Source organism: Phoenix dactylifera, chromosome 11 (assembly GCF_009389715.1).
Source record: "Phoenix dactylifera cultivar Barhee BC4 chromosome 11, palm_55x_up_171113_PBpolish2nd_filt_p, whole genome shotgun sequence".
In the NCBI taxonomy this organism is placed as follows: Eukaryota; Viridiplantae; Streptophyta; class Magnoliopsida; order Arecales; family Arecaceae; genus Phoenix; species Phoenix dactylifera.
Window position 1 is genome coordinate 15,447,826 of NC_052402.1, and position 20,845 is coordinate 15,468,670.

The following is a 20,845-nucleotide window of genomic DNA, read 5'->3' on the forward strand; positions in this document are numbered from 1 at the left end:
GGACATAATACAACATCCTCTGATAATGATGATACAAACACTACTGAAGACTGAAGGCTGAAGACTGAAGAGTGAATACTGATTCACTGAATCACTGATGATTAGTAAGATTTCTTAATTTTTTATAATTGTACATTTTTATTATATTCTGGAGGTCAGACCAAGGTCCAAATCTCGGCCCTTTCTTATTGTATTCTGGAGGTCAGACCAAGGTCCAAACCTCCCTTCATGTACCATTTTGATTTATATTAATAAATTGGTAGGGGTCTATGCCAAACCCCCCACCAATGGTGGCTTTATATTCATAAATCCTTAGTTTTCAATATTTATTAATTTATTAAAAAAATTTATGAAGCATTAATTTTTATCGGGCCGGGCCGGGCCCAGGCCCGGACCGTGCCAGGCCCGCGGGCCAGCCCGGCCCAGGCCCTTATGGGCCGTGCCGGGCTGGCCCGCGGGCCGTGCCGTGCTTGGCCCGCGGGCCTAGACTGGGCCGTGCCGGCCCAGGCCCGAAGCGGGCCGTGCCGGGCTCGGCCCGCGGGCCAGTACCCTGTGACCCAGCACGGCCCTCTCAAATGGGCCGTGCCAGGCACGGCCCTGCACTGTAGCGGGCGGGCCGTGCCAGGCACGGCCCGCTTCGTGCCGGGCCGTGGGCGGCCCGGCCCAGTGCCCAACTCTAATTCCACCATGCTGTTAGCATCTCCACCACCGCCTCCACCTCTGCATATCATTGGTGTGCATATTACTGCCATCATCATTGCCATTGCTACTATTATTACTTTTATTGCCGCTGCTGCTTGACCTGCCAATATCATTTTATTGCTATGTTTATTTTTTAAAAATAATAAATTATACTAAATATATTTATTATTTTTCAAAATTAAAAAAATAATTTTTATCTTTAATTTTTAAAAATATAAGAAAATGAAAACAACACCTTGACATAGATTTGGTTTTAGGAAACTAGATGCATGTGTCACTTTCTATCTTGGATTCTCAATCTCTCCATGATCTGATAGGTTTGCTTTCTAGCCTTTTTTTTGGTTGGATGGGTAAAAGCATTTATTCCTTGGAGCGTGAAACATTGGTTCTCAATTCCCCGGTAAATAATACGCCGGGCCACCTTTGGGATTCTCCTCTGTTTCGTCCCCATCGTTCCCCAAAAAGAATTTCGGCCAGAGCGTTTCTTGGTGCAGGGATCTCCTGTTCTTCATGCACAGTTCTCACTCCCCAACATTCCTAAGATTCCTTCCCTTCTCCTCCTCCTCCTCCTCCTCTTCCTCCTTCTCCTTCTCCTTCTCCTCCTCTCTCACTCGTTCCCCCCGGCCCTTTTCTTTCTATGTATTGATTTAGGGCTCAACCCTTGGACCGTGCGATGGCGACCACCGGTACGGCCCCGTGAGATCTGGCGATGCCGGGAGAATCCGATGGCAGGCCCGCCACCTGGGATCTGCTCTTCAATGCTTTCGCCGGCGCCTCTGCAGGCTTGTCGTCCGAATTCTACTCTTTGTTTTTAGTGCTCTTAGATTCTCGCCTCCTTCTTGTTTAATTATATATCTACAAATATACTCGTTCTGATTGATGCTTGAATTGGTTGGGGTGCTGCAGGGGCGATAGCAGCCACCTTCGTCTGCCCGTTGGATGTGATCAAGACGAGGTTTCAGGTCCATGGGTTGCCCAAAATGCCCTCTTCTGCTCAGCGTATGCTCCCGTGCTCCTTCATTTCTGTACCCTTTTCTCTCCCTCTGGCTTTAATTTTACTAATTTGAAGTGAGATGTGTATTTAGAATGTTCATTGGATTCTTGTGGCATAATCGAAGTTGGAAAAAAATTTGATATAATAGATATAGCTTCTAGAGGGTGTAAAGGGGATTCGATGACATAAGGAAATTCACTGAGATGTAGAATGCAAACAAAAGTTTCCAAAATCTCATGGTGCAATTAAAAGCATCATGTTTTCCTATTCTAGAGAACAGGGTGCTTTAAATGAGTATCTGACATGTGCCCTAGCCAGTATCCAATATAAGTATTAGTATCAAACAGGTATTAAATATTAACACGACATGTAGTTCGAAGCATCCATGCTTTCTAGGTAACAACTCTCAAACTCTTCGAATAATTAATGTCTTTTGAGATTTCACTTAGGTGCTTCCTAATCAAGAAAAAAAAATCCCCTCTTGCAAATCAATTGCCTATATATATATATATATATATATTAAAAGTGTTACGTTAAATGATATTCTGATGTACACTGAGTTAGCTTATTGATAAACGCTGCTCGATGCATTCCCCATGATACATGGTATACTATGCAGCGGAGTCATTTCACTTGCTGCTGATTGTAAAATGGATAATGCGGTAGCAGGACTTGCCTTAACATTATTTCTTTCAAGAAGAATGCATGATGATCCAGTCAAATTTGTATGATATTCCACTAAATTGGGAAGCATTTCTATTAAATCCATCAAAGTTGTTTGCTTGCCCCCTTTGCTTAGTTGACGCCGGCTGAAAAAATATTATATATGAGATTGAGACCAACATAGAAAGTGGCTAGAACACCATATTTTTACTACAATTAAGTATTTCAAACTTCATCCCTTTATATTGTTTTTTGTAGGTTAGCGGTTATTAAGGCATTTGGTTGGTTTCTATATGGTAAAGACATATAAAAAGAGTGGAATTGGCGCAATGTATTATAGTTGAGGAAGTGTGTTTCTCAACATATGCACAGCCGAAAAATTGTTAGAATAGATCTTGGTAGGTTTACAAGCTAGATCCACTAGTCTTCATACGAGGAAAAAAGACTATTGAATGCATTCTATATCCTTCTATACATGTTTAGGAAAAGGTTGCCTTGTTGGGAAGGATGGAACTTTGAGGTGTTACTCTATTTTCGGTAGGAGTACCTAGGAATCATAGTTATAGGAGCAGTGTTTTGCTGTAGGATGATGATAGATTTATAGGGAGGCATTCATCAGAAATTCTTCAACAATTATATAAATTTAGAAAGCAATATAGTTTATCCTTGTCATAATCACCCTCACATGTATTCTTATCTCTTCTTCTACTAATGCTTGACTTGATGTTGCATCCCTTTTTGCTGTTCAATTGCTTAAAGCAAGAGAATATTTGAACTATGTCTCTGCTTGATGCAGCACAAAAATCACATCTTGCATACTGGCATATGCATGATACTCAAAAAGTGGAAGAAAACAAAAAACAAAAAAGAAATAGGTGATGGTTCTATCTCAATGGTAGCTAAATATGAATCCATGTTTACCTCTTAAAACCCTTACAAGCTAGGGTAGCTGAATCTTTCCTAGACTGTAGACAATTTGATTTATTTTAGGCTTTGTTAATTTATTTATTTTCAGTTATCTTTCATTTCTTTAGTTCTGGGATGAATAGGTTAGTTATTTTATATTCTCTTTCAACTTTTGGATTCAATTATACGGCTGTTATTCGGGCACACTTTATATTTTAGGAAATATAAGCATTTATTAGTCCTACTTTAGTTATAGATTAAGTTAGGGAAATTTTAAACTTTACCAAGATTGTTTCTTGAAGGAATTCTAATGGTTTTTTATTCCGACCTCTATAGCAGTAAGAATTTTGCTATTTTAAAATATTTGAAATTAATTTAATTTGCTTCTTTTCTTATTTCTTTCCTAGGTAGAAAGTCTAGGTGTCCTAGTTAACTAAGCAGTCCTGTTTTGTAGGTTTTATTACATATTTAGCTATAAAAAGAAAAAAGCAAAGAGCTATCATATTTTTTCTATAATACTTTATTCTCTTTTTGTTCTTGAGAAGTTGCCCAGATTGTGGGAACAAAAAGAGGGATACATTTTGTAACTCTCAGGCCTTTCTAAATTCTTGTATCTTAAAAAAAAAATCAGATCATCGTTCTGGAGCTTTGGCTGATTTTGAATTCTCACTTGTTCCGATAATTAGATGTTTTGTTTTCTCAATCATGTTATTTAATGCATCCTTGGGGCTTGTCTATCTCTTATATTTACATTCAAATATCAAAAAAATCAAGGAAGATCACAATAGATCATTAGCTTACAGAATCATGCATATGAAGAGCCGTGGAGCTACTTCATGCATCTATCTGAGTTCATTACAATAGCGACAAACCAGCCAGCAGGAATTTAAATGAATAAAAAGAAATCAGGCTACATCATCATATTATACATTATGCATTTTTTGGATTGTCAGCTGTTGATGTTCACATGGATGCATATGGAATTGGTGAGACCCATGTATCACGTATTGATTCAGTGATTATCTCTTTGTTTTTTGTGATCTTTCAAATGTTAAAATATTTTCTCTTTTTTTTTTCAAATGAATTAGGTAGTGTTATCATTTCAAGCCTAGAACAGATAATAAAAAATGAAGGCATCAAAGGATTGTATCGTGGTCTCTCTCCAACAATTACTGCACTACTTCCAAACTGGGCAGTGAGTATATCTTTTCAAGTACCCTATGAGGCTTAATAATCTGCAATTAATTTTCTTTCTTTTTGTTTGTTTTATTAATTCTTGGATCTAAAGTACAAGCCATATTTATCAAAAATAAAGATTACAGATTTACCCTTGTTTGCCGGAACTAAATTATATAATCCAAATCAACAAATTATCACTTGTTGATTCTAAATGATCTAATGACAAATAAATATGGTTGGTATGGCTACAAAAATCAGAGTTTTATGTTTAAATAAATATCAAGAGACTAACAGACATTTAGCCTTTTTGCTTCCATGGAAGAAATATTTAAATTTGGTACTCCTGTTGGGGTAGAACCACATTTGCAACTTGATTTGAACCTAATAATAAAATGTAATGTGATTGTCTTAATTTTGGCTGTGACTATTAGCGAGAAGTTCTCTATATTGCCACCATGAAAACAGGATTCAGAAATGACAAGTTTAAGGTGAATTAATATTTGGCTTCAAGAGGCAAGAAGTTGCGACCTTTTAAAATCTGTGTACTTCGATACAGTATATAAGGTTGTTGACTTTAAAGATGAGAAAGTGAGATGGATATATTACTTATATGTATTTTTTTTCATATATGATGATTTTAACAAAATTGATTGTTTTCTGAGAAACAGAATGAGTGGGTTATAGAGGGAACCATATGGATTATATGTACAAGGATTGGATATCTGTAATGGAAAAAGGCAACTGATGAGATCAGCTGTAGCTCATATTATGAGATGTTCTAGTCACAAGATATTCAAATTCAAGGTTCACTTCAATGATCTTGGCAACTGATCTGATATAAATTTCTAATAGCTTGGATAGGTATAGAGGAGAAAATGAAAAGAAACAGAATATGGAGGGAAGATGAGAAGAGGAGAGGAAAGAGATAAAGAAGGGAGAGAAGATGCATGGTCAAAATTAGTGGTGGCAATCAGGTTGGGTTGGATACAGGATAGACCAAAAATTTATCAACCAAAATCCAACTTGTTTATTAAACGGGTCAAAAATCCATACCCGAACTTGTTCATTTTATTAAATAGGTAATCTAAACTAGTCTACAATAAGTTGAAACAAGTTAAACGGGATAAACGGTTAAGTATTTCCACCCCTAGTCAAAATTATGGTCCTTCCATTCTTTGTCTCTCTTTGTGAAATATGAGGATGTTCACCTACTATGGATTACAAATATGCTCCTAATAATAGAAGAGTGTGGCATATATGTTTTAACAAGTTTATTAGCTTATATATTGGGTCCATAACATGAAGGCATGGTATGCCGTACTGGCCCGAACCGGGCAGTACGGGCATTCTGTACCATATCAGTGCGGTACCGGTATCCGGTATGGGCAAAAAAATTTTGTACCGTATTCAGGCTGGTACGGAGCATTCCGTACCGTGTCAATCGATACTAGTATCTGGTACGGACAAAAAATTCTGTACCGTACTGTACCGACACTATGATAGTGTGGCCCGGTAAGGGGTCCAGTACCGAGGCGGCGAACCTTGTATGATGGTTTAACGTAAGATTCACCGTTTCGGTACCGGACTTCCTACCCGTGCTACACTAGCACTGTGTCGGTACAGTACAATATGAGATCTTTTTGGCATACCAAGTGTCAATACGCCACGCAAACCGATACTGTACGATATGCTCCATACCGTCCAGTTCACCCCGTATCGTCCGATTCGAGCTGGTTCGGCGAACAATATCTTAGACAACCATGTATGAGCTAAGAACCTTCAACTTGAGATATTATAGATGATTTCTTGTTAATTCTTTAATGCCCTTTCTTATACTAGAGCATGGATACCTTCCATCCCTTGGCTTGGAACACATATTTTGGATGTCCATGAGACTTTTTAAGAATATCTAGAACAAGGTACGTTATGTCGGTATCGGTGCCATCCCGCTACTATGTCAGTATGCCTGATACAAGGGCCAAATTGGCATACCGAGTGTCGGTACGCCTTCTATACTATGTACTGGTGCTGAATCGGTAGGTACGGTACACCCTGTACCATTCAGCCCAATACGGTATGGCATACTTTGATTTAGAAGACTTCCAATTTTAAGACATGTGATGGCTACTTATTTTTTACCTTCTCTCTAATAAAATGACAATCAAGTACTTATTATTTCGCTAAGTTGTGGAAATAGGGTTATTCATAATTTTGTTTCTTGTTTATTGTAGTACATCTTCCTTGGGCCACTGACAGCAAAACCCATGGCCTGCATACTGCTCTATGCTTACTTTTATACTGAACCAATCCATGACTTCTTGATTTTTATTTTTCCAAGTAACCAAATTTCTTCCAATAAGGGTATTTTATCTTTAGGTTGACCTCCAAAGTTCTTCCAACTTTTACAAATTGTTTGTGGGTTTGTAAGTTGCATCTTTTGTTTGCTTCCCCAATAAATGAACAGCAATTTTTCAATGTAAAATTTAGGGCAAATGCATAAAGTGGTGGACTAGGATTGTAGCAAATGTTGTGTCTGGTTCATACTAGTTGAAGAGAAAAGCTTCTGGACCCGTCTCTTTTTGAAAAACTTATGCCATCCTTTCAATGCCAAGAAATTACTTTGGGGGTTCCAAATCATGGATAAAAAATTCTTTCGAAGATGTTCCTTAACTTTTATAAGCACTTCATTTTTATAAATAATGATCATCGTGTCATCTACATATACAACTATGATGAAAATACCCAGCTATCAGCCTAACAAGTTGGAATGATTTGCCTGGCTTCTTTTGAGCCATAGCCCATGGAATTATGTTAATTTTTATCATGATATGCTTTACCAGACAATACTGCCTAGTATGGGGCACCGTAATGTACCAATAGGATACCAAGACTCGGTATATGCGCTGTACCAAGCGTTGGTACCGAGGGATGTACCATGCCCACACTTGATACAGGGTGTGCTAGTTGGATGCTAGTACGGAATCCAGTACCAAGACTATAAACTTTGATTTTTATCCAATCAAATTTGGTGTCTACGATCATGCTATAATTGCATTGTTCACGCTTTAATATGACCATTGTTGAACAACAACCTGATTGGTGCGAGGATGGATTTTCTGGGCCTTTTACTTGTCCTTAACTATTGATTGATGCAGTTCTAGACCCAGGTTCAGGAAAGAAAACAATCTAATAAGTCCTAACCCTTACCAATATCCTTCTACGCCCTTGGGCAATCTCTAATAGATCCTGTATCGAATTTGGACCATTTGCCTTTGCTTCTTCTAAGTGCCAAGTGTCGACATCTTCTAATATCAATAATAAGCTGACACATATCCAGACTATAGTATGTATAGTGGCTTGGCTATGAACTACTTCTGAACCTCTTGGTTTGGTGTTAAATGCTCTTTCTTGGAACCAGCAATTCATCAATAACCTGATGGAATTAATTTTCCTTTCATCATGACAACTGGGCTCTTAGGTAGTACCATATCATTATCTGATCATCATCTGCTTGCCTTCATTGGTTCATCCAGATGGGACTTTCATAGCTGACAGGCTTGTTCTAATTTTTTTGGAATTGACTCAATTTGATTAGAGTCGTTACCGTTTGCTTTTTTGACTGTCTAATTACATGATCAGAAAGGGTTAGTGGCACAAATGCGCACATTGTGAGCTAGTCAAGCAATGTTTGGTGATACTCTCATATTAAACTTTCATATAAACATAGGCATAGTTACAATCAAGGTCAGGTTATTGAGAGAAGTATGCTTAAATGACATGCATAGACTATTTGGATTACTTTCACTCAGAATATCATGTTCTGTTGAAGTTTAAGAATCTTGATCCCTGTAATTACATCTGGTTAACCTTGCTGACATTTTTGTTTCGTTTCCAGGTATATTTCACTGTTTATAATCAGCTGAAAGGCCTACTTCATTCACATGGTTTGTTTTCTTTAAATTCACCTTAAGAATTAAATTTTTTATTTTTTTCCATGAGTTTGGAAACATATATAATGTGCTCCTTCAGATAATATAGTTTTAAAAACTTACATTTCGTAGATAATTTCGGAAATGATCTAATCTCAACTTTTCACATTTTTCACATGTGCAGAAGATGGAAATAATCAGCTCTCAATTCGTGCAAACATTATAGCTGCCTCAGGTGCTGGGGCTGCAACAGCTGTTGCAACCAATCCATTGTGGGTTGTTAAAACCAGACTTCAGGTATGTTTTATGATAACAGCCATGTCGTATCACATATACACATTCACACACCCAGACCCACCCACTAACCCCCCACACTTATGCACATGCATGCATGCAAGACTAGGTTTGTGATATGTGTGTTTGATATTGGATAAAGTAAGTTCTTCATGTTCTTTATATATTCTTTTTGCAGAAGTGTGTGTTCGGTAATGCCATACTAGAGGTCTTTTTGTTTAACTAGAGGCTAGAAGGTCATTTTCAGAGAAGCTAATAAAGCTCTCTCTCCCAGCCTCTTCTTGTTGTCCCTTCTAACTTGTGTGAGGAATAATACCACAGGGATAGGAAAGCCAAGCTTCCACTTTCTTTAGTTAGTAAAGATGACACTTCAGGCCCAGGCCTTATTTTTCCACCTCGGGGTGCATATGGTTTATCATTGTCTACGTCTTGACCTCAACCTAGACCTGGTACCTGAACTATCAAGTCACGAGCTTTGAAAAGAGGACTGATCAAGTCTCAGAATTTTGAAACTAGCCCCAATTGGACTTTCAGTTGCCTTGAACCCAATGAGGAAATTAATCAATAACAGGTCCAAAACCCCAAAGCCAATTCGAGATAAACCTCACCAAGCAACCTAACCTAGACTTCGACCTACCTGGACCTGTATCCTGTTCATACTCTCTCCCTCCCTCCCTCCCTCTCTCCCTCTCCCTCTCCCTCTCCCTCTCCCTCTCCCTCCTCATATATATAAACACTTTTTTTTCAGTTACCAGTAAGTGATTTTGCAACATGCCAGTATGCCAGCACTTGACTATGGAAAATTAACATGCAATATGTTTCTTTCTGAGGTTTTCTTGATGAGTTTTCCCTGGATCTTTGAAAGTGGTAGCACCACCAGAAGTTCTTTATATGTATATATGCTCATTAGTTTCTTTGTAAAGAGTATGACCTGCTCTTCTTATAGTTGTGTATATTGTTGAGATGACTAATTTATTGATTTTTCTTTTCTGGTTTATTTTATATTTGCACATATTAGAACTTCAATTTCATTAATTAGTTTTCATGATTAATGTAGAACTTATGTCATCTTTTTGTGCTTGTGACCAACATGAAGATTCAACGATTCCAAGAAAATGCATATTATTAGGATTATCTATGGGTCTTTGGTTGTAGTTGGAAAAAGAAAGAGGCTTTAGAAGCCCTGCTATTGAACTTGCGTAGGTACTAAACTTATGAAGGAGAGATGAAACAAAACTAGCTGCCAGAGATCTTCTGACAGTAAGGAATTTACAAATTTCATTTGTTTCTTTAAGCCTTTTATGGCACTAAGCTTGCGAGGACTGAGGCGATGAGACAAACTTAGCTGATGGAAAAAAATATTTTATATGAAAGGTGCTGATCTTGCAGTTTATATAATTTTTGGTATTTGTCTTTATTCCCATATTTTGTAATGTTTTATGGTTTGTTGTTTAGCATTTATAAGTTTCATGTTGCTAATGATAAAGGGTAAGCATAGTTCTTGATGATGTTTATAATAGTATGGATGATTAATTTTGAACTCCTCTAGTACCTCAAGACATAATGGGAGTGTTAAAGTATGTACTAATGATAGAGTTCTTTTTGGTCCTATCCAGTCCCTAGATTACTTTGATTCTCTGTGACTAGGAAGACCTGAAAGACAAAGCTAAGAAAATATATCTTTTGATCAGCTTTCATCAAGACAATGTATGTCCATGGAAGAACTTTTTTATTCTTTTCTAGAAAAGAAATAGTGCTTTGAATTATCAAAGCTGCAAATTCAATTGTTTTATTATGCTCTTTCATCTTGAGTGGATAATTATTTTGTACCCTAACCAAAACATGCATGCGCCTTACTGCTATAAAGTAGTTATACTAACATACTGCCCCTTGATGCTTATTCAAATTACATGATGAATAATGAAAAAATCTACTCTAGCTGTGTAAGTAGAATGTACAGAAATTCCATTTTGTTGTTTTTACCTCTTTTATGTAAGGCAACATGTTCAGGAGGGTTGGTGAGAAAGGTCGGTCATCTACCAGATTTTGTTGCTAAATCCTTTAGGCTGGCCACGTGATGTGGGATCAGTGTTGTTAAAAGCATTCATGTAGGTGCCTAGTCATGCCAGACTGCGTAGGCCACAGCCTACTTAATCGTAAGCGATTTTTGCTCCTCTTTTGGGACTTTTGGTTTCTTATCCTACCGAACAACCCAGACAGTTTTTTGAGTTTTCTTTTCTTTTTCTTTTTCTTCTCCTCTTAACTCCAGGGTTGTCTTCTCCCCTTTTCTTCTCCTTCTGCTCCTGTTGCCGATGGAATCAACTGTTCTCCCCTTTCTTTGACTCTCTCTCTCTATTTCCTTTTTTTCTTGCTTGATGTGCTGGTGCTGCTGGGCATGTCAGGTTGCTCGTTGTGGCCCTGCAACCAGCAAGCTGCTGGTAGTGTAGCACCTATTTGGACTTTTTTAAAATTTGAAAAATAGGTTTAATGTACCAAAAATGTGTGCACGTGGGAAATGTACTAAAAACATAGGTGTGCATTAATTGAAGCCTTGGAGGCTTTGTCTCCCTAGGCACCTATCTAGACCTTAGAGAGGGTCTGCCTATGCTTTTTCACAACCTTCTGTGTGATGTTATCCATGATAAAGGGAAAAAATCTCTTTGGGATGGGGGGAGGAGACTGAATATTGCATGGCCCTTCGCTTTTCTGACCTTTAGAGCTACTCTTATATATAATAAATACGCCTGACTTTGTTAAGTTCCTGATATAAGGGATAAGGGAGATCAAGAGACAAGTGCACCTCCTAAAGATGGAGTCATAGAAAGGGAGAGGATAATTATGAGACTGGCCATCATAGTTGTTCACTTCTCCAGATTTGCATTTTGAACAAGCAATACATACGTGGTTTCTTACACCTTGGTTCTGCACTCTTTTCCCTGGAGTGTTTGATCTAAATGCTATTATATATTGTGGATGTATAGAGCATCAAGTTGAGATGAGTAATTCTTGATGCATAATCAAGGGCATATCTTGATGCCAACAAAATGCGGATTGTATGTCATATTTAGCCAAGGTTCAGAATCTTGGTTTTGGTTGCATCAATCAAACCTATCGAATTCCAATTTCAGTAAATGTTGCTTAAAAATCAGAAATAAGTAAGAAAAATTAGAGGATAAAGGAAACCAAAGAAACATATATCACAATGTCCTAGAGTATTTTATGCTACATGGAATCGTCATATGTATGGTTCTGGTGTTTTTAGGTTAACAGTCTGAAATTACTAAAAATATTAAATTATATTACAATAAGAAAAGTGTTAAAGAATCATTGTTATGCATCACTGTAGTATGTTATTCAATTGTTTGATGAAAACCTAATAATTTACCCATGTAAGTATTAAGTCCTATGAGCATAAAACTGGTTAAGAATATGACCTCAAAATGAAATGACAATATAAGATTTGAGCTCAGATCTCTCAAATCCCAGCTGAATCTAATAAATTCACTCCTTTGTGGGTTGGGTGGTTCAAATGTACTCTTTTCTCTTCTTTCCTCAAAAAATCTCTCAAAAACCACCAACAGTCTCTTACAATTAAAACTAGTTTACTTTCTTATAAATTTCTTGAAATTGAATTCCCAATTCCTTGCCATTTACATAAAAATTGCAAAAATATATGTTTGACCCTAATTGCTTCCAGAAGGCTAGTTTTATCAATAATCAGGAGGCACAGACCCTCTTAGTTGATTGATAGCTTGAATCGTGAATTAAAGGATGACTGATATTAGTCTCATACTTAAAAATTCTGAGTTGGTTACCTATATTTAGAAATTATGGTTTTCTCATCTTTTCATTTTGCTCACCAATATTTTTGATTAATTGGAAATTAGAACACATCACCTCTTCTGCTTCAACTACTTATATTTGTCTATCTTCTTAAATAAACTTAGGAATAATTTTTGATAAATACTAAATGGGGCGTAAAATTTCCAAAACTAGGAGTTCACATTGTGGAATGCACTATTTGAATGTAAATCATTTCTAAAGATGTCCCATTATACTAAGGAACATGCTTAAAGAAATAAAGAAATTACCTTAATGACACTAAAAGGCCAAATAATTAACAAATTTAACATTTATAATCGTTTATTATCATTTTTGGCCAAATTTGTCTGAAACTGGTCAATTTCTGCCAACAAAACCCAAGAGCTTGTTGTTAATTAGGCTCTGCCTTGATCAAAACCAAATCTTAATACTTGGGTTTAACTTGTCTTCTATGTGGCTAGACCAAATAAAAAAAACCCATTTAACTAGTCCTAAGGAATCCTTTTATATCTGTTGCCTTTGCCAGTGCGTGTGAGGAATGGTAGCTTTAGAGCATGACACCACTTAATTTGGATTGAAATTAGAAAGTTTATATTTGATCTGATTTTCTACCTGAATCTAAAGAAGGAAAATGAAGAGGTTAACAAAATGGAATTAAGAAGGAATAGCGAAAGAGAAAAGAGGATTAAGCTCGGACAGTCTTCCTCAAGGAGAAGGAACAATATGGTTGTAATGCTTGTGATAGTCAGACAACTCTAAAAATTGGCTTAGATAATTGTGAAATTTTCCTAATTCAACTTACAATTAGAGTTTTAACACAATCAACCTGTTCAAATTCATTAAGAAGTTCTATGTATATCTTTTGCATGGTTGGTGTAGGTAGTTGGATATAACGCTAAAAATGTAGGCTGAAATGTGCACGTAGAAGTTAGAACCTTAGTCCTATTGGGTCATTTGAGATGCATGTAACATCACTTGTTTGGTGTTCAAGAATTGTTTACCACATGAATTGATAGTTGCAAAGTATTAAGCCTTCGTAGTTATTGTCCATCAGAATTCCAATACCTGTCATTGTGCCTTCCTTTTGATTATGCATCAATTTCCTACCATGGTTATGCCTACGAAGTTGCAACTTATACATGAAGTAATAAGATGATGAGAGTCACTAGGATCACAATGACAGTCACAAACATGGCACAAGCACATTTACAGGATCACCCATAGAGCTCACAATATGGCAATGCTGCCAACCTCCCCTTCTCTATTAATAGAGGCTATCAAAGTGTTACTACTATATTTCCTTCACCAATAGAGCCCACCAAAGCGCACCTAGCCTTCTCCACTTACAATGCTCCAACACTAAACCCCATAGGCGTGCCCATTGACTTGACACGAGCCCCTCCATGCAAGCATAACTAAGGTTTTAAATACCGATTCTGCTACTCGTATCAGTACCCAATGGTACAATTCTGGTACAGTCCATTTTCGATCTGGTCCAAGTCTTGATATTGATGCTCGATATGGGGGGCGTACGAAGTATCAATTTCGTTCTGCTATATAGACTATATAGACTAGTATGGTCCAGTACTAAAACCATAAGCATAACAATGACCACCACTTTCTCCTTCTCCACATGCTAAGTTAAACCCAACAGAATTGCTGGTGCTATGGTGAGATGAAGATTGATGCTAACATGAAGCAGAGTGCCTAGAAAGAAGTGGATATCATGAGGAATATTGGATGTTGCAACCCTATAAGACCACCGACTGATGGGTGAGGGCATAAGCCGGCAATCGGCGGTTGTGGGTGTTAAGGGAAGGAACTTCTCAGCCGCAAAGGACCCTCCTCAACACTAGGCCAGGATGGCTTCGTACCATGATTAGGTGAGGAGGCTAATTGGTGGAAGGGAGAGAAATATAATCAAAGTGTCCAATGAAAAATGAGGGGAAAAAATAATCCTAGAATAGCCCTACTCCGATTCCTATTTTAAATAGCTATCCCAAGAATAGGGAGGTTTGATTGGAATAGTTATCATAGGTGTTTTTCCAATTCTGTCAATATTTATGTGGCTTAAATAGGGTCCTACTCCAGGTCCTCTTTTCCAAACAAATAGCCTTTAAGAGGAAAGTGAAGGAAAAAGGGCAATAGTGGCTTCATAGGAGAATAGAAAAATTTTTACTGATCTTAATCTTGCAAAATCTGTTCATGCAACCATAAGACTTCTAGTTATAACCATGATCAAAACCAAAGACTCTAGTTAGCTGTTGAGAAAAATGAAAGAAAAGAAAGTAAACCAGTGAGAAAATGAAAGAAACCCGAGGGTTTTCTCAGGTTTCATTGAACTAAGTAAATTGCAGAGAAAGTGATTTAGATATGATTATCTTGAACCACTTGCCTATTTGTTATTTTCTTTCAGAATTGCTACCCATTGGAGAATAAAAATAAGCCTCTTTGAGAAAATTTTGACCTATATCTCATCATTGTTTTTGAAATTTCTTGAAGAACATTGCTCTCTAAATCTCTTTCCTTTCACTTTCTATGGAATCATAAAAACCCTAACCAAACAAAAAAAGAACTCTCAAATTGTCTTTTCTTATTTGGCTGGTCATAGGAAGATCTGTCGAGAGAGGACGGGTTGGGTGGGACATAAAGGTGCCTAAGAGGTTGGAGTGTCTCTATGTTGCTGATGAGGCAGTTTTAAGTATCCACATCATGTAATGACCTAAATCCTTCAGATTATAAGACCAAATCATCTAATGTCAACCATACAAGTAAAAAAGCACTAAGACAACAAATAAAAAAGCCAAAACTGAAAACAAAACTAAATTTCTGCGACCAAAGATCTAAAATCCTGGTAAGTTCACTTTTAGATAAATATGTGCCCAAGGATTCTCATGTGATAGAAGCGATTGATGTAGGATCTAGTTGAGGGCCCAATATAAAGCATCATTGTGTTTCTTAGAATACAGTCTAATTGGAAGGCATATGTACTTCATATGCCACTTATCAGTTGTTTTTATTGATTAGTCTTGATTTATAGGTGTTAAGAATTGCTACCGAATTAATTAAGTTAGAAAGTCCATACATAGTTTGCTTGGAGGCATTGTTACCTGGACACTTGCGTCCAACTCTAAAAATTTGTACGAGATATGTATCTAAGTCGGATATGTATCGGATACTTATGCAGTTCTTTGGTAGCCACTTTAAGATTGGAAGACAGATGAACTCTTCCAGCAATAAGTGAGTCGAACTCTTCCGAGTTCCGTCAATTAGTTTGATCCTTTAATTTGATACTAGGAGTGAGTGTTTGCTCTTTTTCGAGATTTGTTAAAGACGTAGGCATTAAAACAACTTTGCAAAATATTATTCTACTAATATCCTTAAGTTAATTGGTAGGTTTGAATGAGAAACATATATGTTGAAAGATCTTAACAAACAATATTTTTTAACATTCTCTTTTTAATGTTTAAATAGTTGATGTTTAAAGATTTGAATATATAATTTTGGTAAATTTATACAATCTTAAGTATCCTCTTATCTCTCTTTTCCCTCTTGCCGGGTCAAGCACTTGGATCTATGTCCAAATCTGATTCCCATATCCAATTCCATGCAACACTGCTTGAAGGTTAAATCAAGAGGCCTCTATCTTATTTATGACAGTCTATGTTGATAATATAATTTTATATTTTGGACTTTAGAATGATGCAGGGTTGTTCTAACTTCTAGGTCATCTTTTAGAATTAAAATATGGATATTTGTCAAGGAGTTTTATGAGAGTGATGTTAGATCTCTCGAGGAATTAAAAGATTCCAATCATCTACGGAGGGTATATATTCCCCTTCTCCATTAGCTAAGTTGGAAATTTTGAATTGATGTATTAGGAAGTGTTGAACAAAAGCAGACTCGGATTTAGTTATAACAGGAAATTGTGAGGTACTTGTCCTTTTGGAGAAACCCTATAATTAGACATAATGGAGTAGGTAATTTGATTATTTTTTATGTGCTGTGTGGCGTGTTGGTTATTGTTTATATACCTTGTTGGTCAATTATTGGATTAATTTACCTCATAACTATATCTTCATGCTTATTGACCCATTTTAATGGCCATCATCATTTTTGCAGGTACCTCCTCATTCACATATAATGCAAATAAATTGAAATCATATTTTGGAAGTGTAGAAAAATTCTTCTGCATGGTTAGCTGGTTTATGTTGTTTCTTTCACTGACAGACACAAGGAATGAGGCCTGGAGTGGTGCCTTACAGAAACATGTTATCTGCTTTTCGAAGGATTGTGCATGAAGAGGGTGTCCAAGGATTTTACAGGTCAATTGATTTTTTTGTATTTCATTAAATCCATGAGTGTCAATCATATAAATTATTTTGTTCAATTTTTGACTATCTAGTTCTGTGCCCTTTACATGCTATTTTTTGTGTTGTGCACAGTGGCCTCCTTCCTTCTTTGGCAGGGGTTAGTCATGTTGCCATCCAATTTCCAGCATATGAAAAGATCAAGTATTACTTGGCCAGAAGGGGTAGTGAGATCTTTGGGATTCCAAAATTTTAGAGTGTAGACCTTTACCCTGTTTTTTTTCTATTTTTGGTTGCTGAGCTGTTATGGTTTCCCAGATAATACCACAGTGGACAAGCTCAGCCCTGGAAGCGTTGCTATTGCTTCTTCACTATCAAAAATAATCGCGTCCACAATGACATATCCTCACGAGGTATGCCTGACATCTTCTGGTATATGCTTAAGGATTGCATGCAGAACTTGCTACTAAGATGTGCTTGTTCGGTCTCCTCAGCGCAGAATAGTTCTGAGTTGAGAGCACCTTTCATTGGTCATGGCTGAATGACTAAAGTTCTGTAGCTTCTAGCTTGGGAACTGGTGGAAGAGGGGAAGTGTGTAGCCTGATTGCCATCCAAGGCCAATTCAGGAAGTGCGTATAAAATGGATGGTTTAAAAAGTTTCTTCTGAACTAAGATATTGAGAACTAAACATCCTCCTATAAAAGATTTTTGTCAAGTTGTAAACCCTGTTGGAGAGAGACAGTTAGAAATTATGATAATATGTCATTCAATCATCTTCTTCAAATTTATCGTGTTGTCTCCATCAGGTAGTACGGTCCAGGCTGCAAGAACAAGGCCAGGCACGTGATACTGCTAACCAATACACAGGTGTAGTGGACTGCACTAAGAAAGTCTTTCAGAAGGAAGGCATCTCTGGCTTCTATCGTGGCTGTGGCACAAATTTGCTAAGAACTACCCCAACTGCAGTCATCACCTTCACTAGTTACGAGATGATTCAAAGATTTTTGCATCGAGTGTTTCCAACCTGAGCTTGAACCACTCCAAAACCCACCTGAAGTCTAACATTGATTGTGAGAAAGAGAGCAATAATGGAGGAGAAAGGCTTGGACGCAGCTGTTTGGTCTTGTCAAACCCAATAGATGAAATGCTTACTTGCCAGACCATGTCATACAGGACACTGTGTGTTAATTCTTCTCCCTCCAATTTGACCAGAATATGCAGGTATACAGAATAGAGCACGAGAGTATATTGATTTTCCCCTGAAAAAAAAAGAACTATTATCTCATTGTTTCGTACATCTAGGGCCACCCAAGCATGTTGCAACTTTCAGAATTTATTATTTTGACACCAATTCTTTAAAGTTTTTGTCAGAAAAGTGATCCTATAAGCTAATATTTTCACAATAACATGAATGTACCTGTTCTTGATATTTCAAGTGGAGCAGCAGCCAATGAAAATTAACTAAGAAATAGAGCTCCCTGATGTCATTGCGGGATGGTGGTGATGATCCTTAGCTTTGCAAAATAGTCTCTTCACCTTGAATCCTAATTGGAATTTTCCTTTTAGTGTGTCAAAGAGGATAAGCTTGTTGCATATAGATATTTGAAGGTATTTTGGCTGTGGATTTTTGTGCTTCATGCTGTACAATGACAATCACCTAATTTGATGAAGCATGCGCTGACCTTCATTTTGACATTAACCTTTCACAGTATGTTGGTCTTAGTAACTAAGACCCATGAAATCCTATGAAAAGTTCCATTCCTATATGGTTGTGATGGTTTGCCTCTCCCTCTGCATGGATGTTATTAGCTACCTGCTTAGCTAAGAAAATCTTCCTCAATGGTTGTGATAACTTGGCTCTTCCTCTGCATGGATGTTATTAGTTGCTCGCTTAACTAAGAAAATCTTCCTCTATGGTTGTGAGGGTTTGTCTTTTCCTCTGCATGTATATTATTAGTTGCTCGACCAAGAAAATCTTCATGCTGACCAGGGATCAGGTGGTTTTTGGCGCCGCAGTTTGTATGTGGTGCTCTATAAATAAGCTTGTGAAATGTGACCTGGATAAGTATGTAATAAACTGTATGTGTTGCAGGATTTTGAGGGCATTGTTGCGAGCTTAAATGAAGGGGTTATTGTATTTGAATGCAGAATTTTAGAGATAATTTAACCATTTTATAAACATACATCTAGGAAGAGTAGGAACACTTCGACCTGTTACTCAACCAGCTTCATTCTGAGACCAGCAGGATTAATTTTGAAACAATTTAAGCGGAGGCAAGGATTTGCAATTCAGAAATATGCGAGGATTCCATAAAAAGTTTAGAAAGAATATGAATAACTAAAAACTAAACAAGATTAAAAAAAATAAGTAATTGAAGTTTGTTGATATATTTATACATTTATTCATGTAAAAGAAAACAAAAAAAGGAAAAAACAATGAAAGAACAAAACAACAAATAGATATATATAGATACGTAATCCATGAAATCTTCATCAATACATTATGCAGTCTGCGAATCATCAAATATTTCTCAAGTGATCTGCTCATGAAGCCAATACTGGTCCGGTTTGGTTGTCAGAACCAAACAGGAACAATTAACTGATGTGAGCTGTATAGTAGTTTCTGGGCAAAGCTTTTTATCTGGTGGTTCCTTTCATTGCAGATTTCCCTTTCCCAAGGTCCGAAGCTAAGTGGCGGATTAGGCCATCTGAACCCTAACCAGAGAACACTTCACCTCTTCCACATCATTGCAGCCGATCCAAAACCCCCACTAAATCAATAATTTTCATCAACTCCACAAGCAAGTTACTTACCTTCTTCTTTAAACATAAGCAAGCTTGTCTTCCCAGCAATCGATCTTCTAAGAATTGATATAAAACTTAAATTGCCTACACCGACAAACTATTCGACTTCTTCCTTCCGAGCAAAAGACAGAGTCCAGCTTAAGACAGCTCTCACGATCTCCAGAGATCCTTCTCTCCACATAATTTAATCCCAAAATTCTCTAATTCATGTTACATTATTAAATTAAGAAAAAAACCTGAAAAATAAAATAATCGACCAAAGCTCGAAGTTGAAATGAATTATTCCGCGAGTTAACAAAACAATCCATCTGGACAAGACAGGACGGTTATTATAGTATTTAGACAGCTCCGAGGATCCTTTAAAGAAACTTATAAAATATCCAAATCCCTACAATATTATTCTGCACACCAAATAAATATTGTTATTATAGTATTTAGACAGCTCCGAGGATCCTTTAAAGATCCTTATAAAATATCCAAATCCTTATAATATTATTATGCACACCAAATAAATATTGTCATTGTAGTTTCTAAGCATATGAAGAATGAAAAGCAAATACGATCAGAAAATTCCTCCACGGTGGCACAAAGACTATTTATTTATCACCCTTAGGCTCCTTCCAACCGTAGCCTCTTATACCTTTGCTCAGCGAGAAAGACGTCCAAAGGGCGAGAAAAGAGGAGGATAGGAAAAAGAAAAAGGGACGAGGAATTCTTCTATCGGCACCTACTTTTCACCTACTCACCTATTCTATGTTGCACATATCTTATTATTATCATAATTATTAGCAAATTTTATGAAAAAAATGTTAAAAGATTCATTTTGTAAAATGGATACATTTTTAATTTAGCAGTTTTGCCCATATTTTGTCTCTTCCATCCCTCAATATAGCTGACAATATATTTCTTCCGTACAGTGGCCAAAGCATATATATGGTAAAACCAATCGGATCAATTTTGTAAGATGTGAGAGACCATCACAGAAAGAAAGACTGCTAGCTTATAAAAAAAGATGGCATTCTAAATGTTGTCCAAAATAAAGAAGGTGGGTTTAAAAACGAGATGCGGCTAGCAAAGAGATTACGGAGAAAAATGATAATGTTCGTGAAAGAATTAAAAGCGGCCGAATTGGAACTGTAGGAGGAAGGTGGTCATCTTGGGAAAAAGCCAAACTTGGTGGAGAGAAAAGAGAGGGAAAGTTGGATGGAATGGCAGGCGAGGACGAGAGAAGGAGAAGGAAG

At 37.0% G+C, this 20,845-nt stretch overlaps 1 protein-coding gene across 1 annotated transcript; it reads left to right on the top strand.

The window, feature by feature from the left end:
- Positions 1-1,011: 1,011 nt before the first annotated feature.
- Positions 1,012-18,492, top strand: LOC103709318 (nicotinamide adenine dinucleotide transporter 2, mitochondrial-like). Its single transcript, XM_039131742.1, is given in 11 exon segments — positions 1,012-1,219; positions 1,354-1,484; positions 1,609-1,701; positions 4,354-4,460; positions 8,340-8,388; positions 8,558-8,670; positions 16,720-16,814; positions 16,935-17,023; positions 17,118-17,212; positions 17,606-17,820; positions 17,822-18,492. Coding segments are annotated over 10 exon segments (969 nt in total). The 5' UTR covers positions 1,012-1,219; positions 1,354-1,411; the 3' UTR covers positions 17,862-18,492.
- Positions 18,493-20,845: the final 2,353 nt, after the last annotated feature.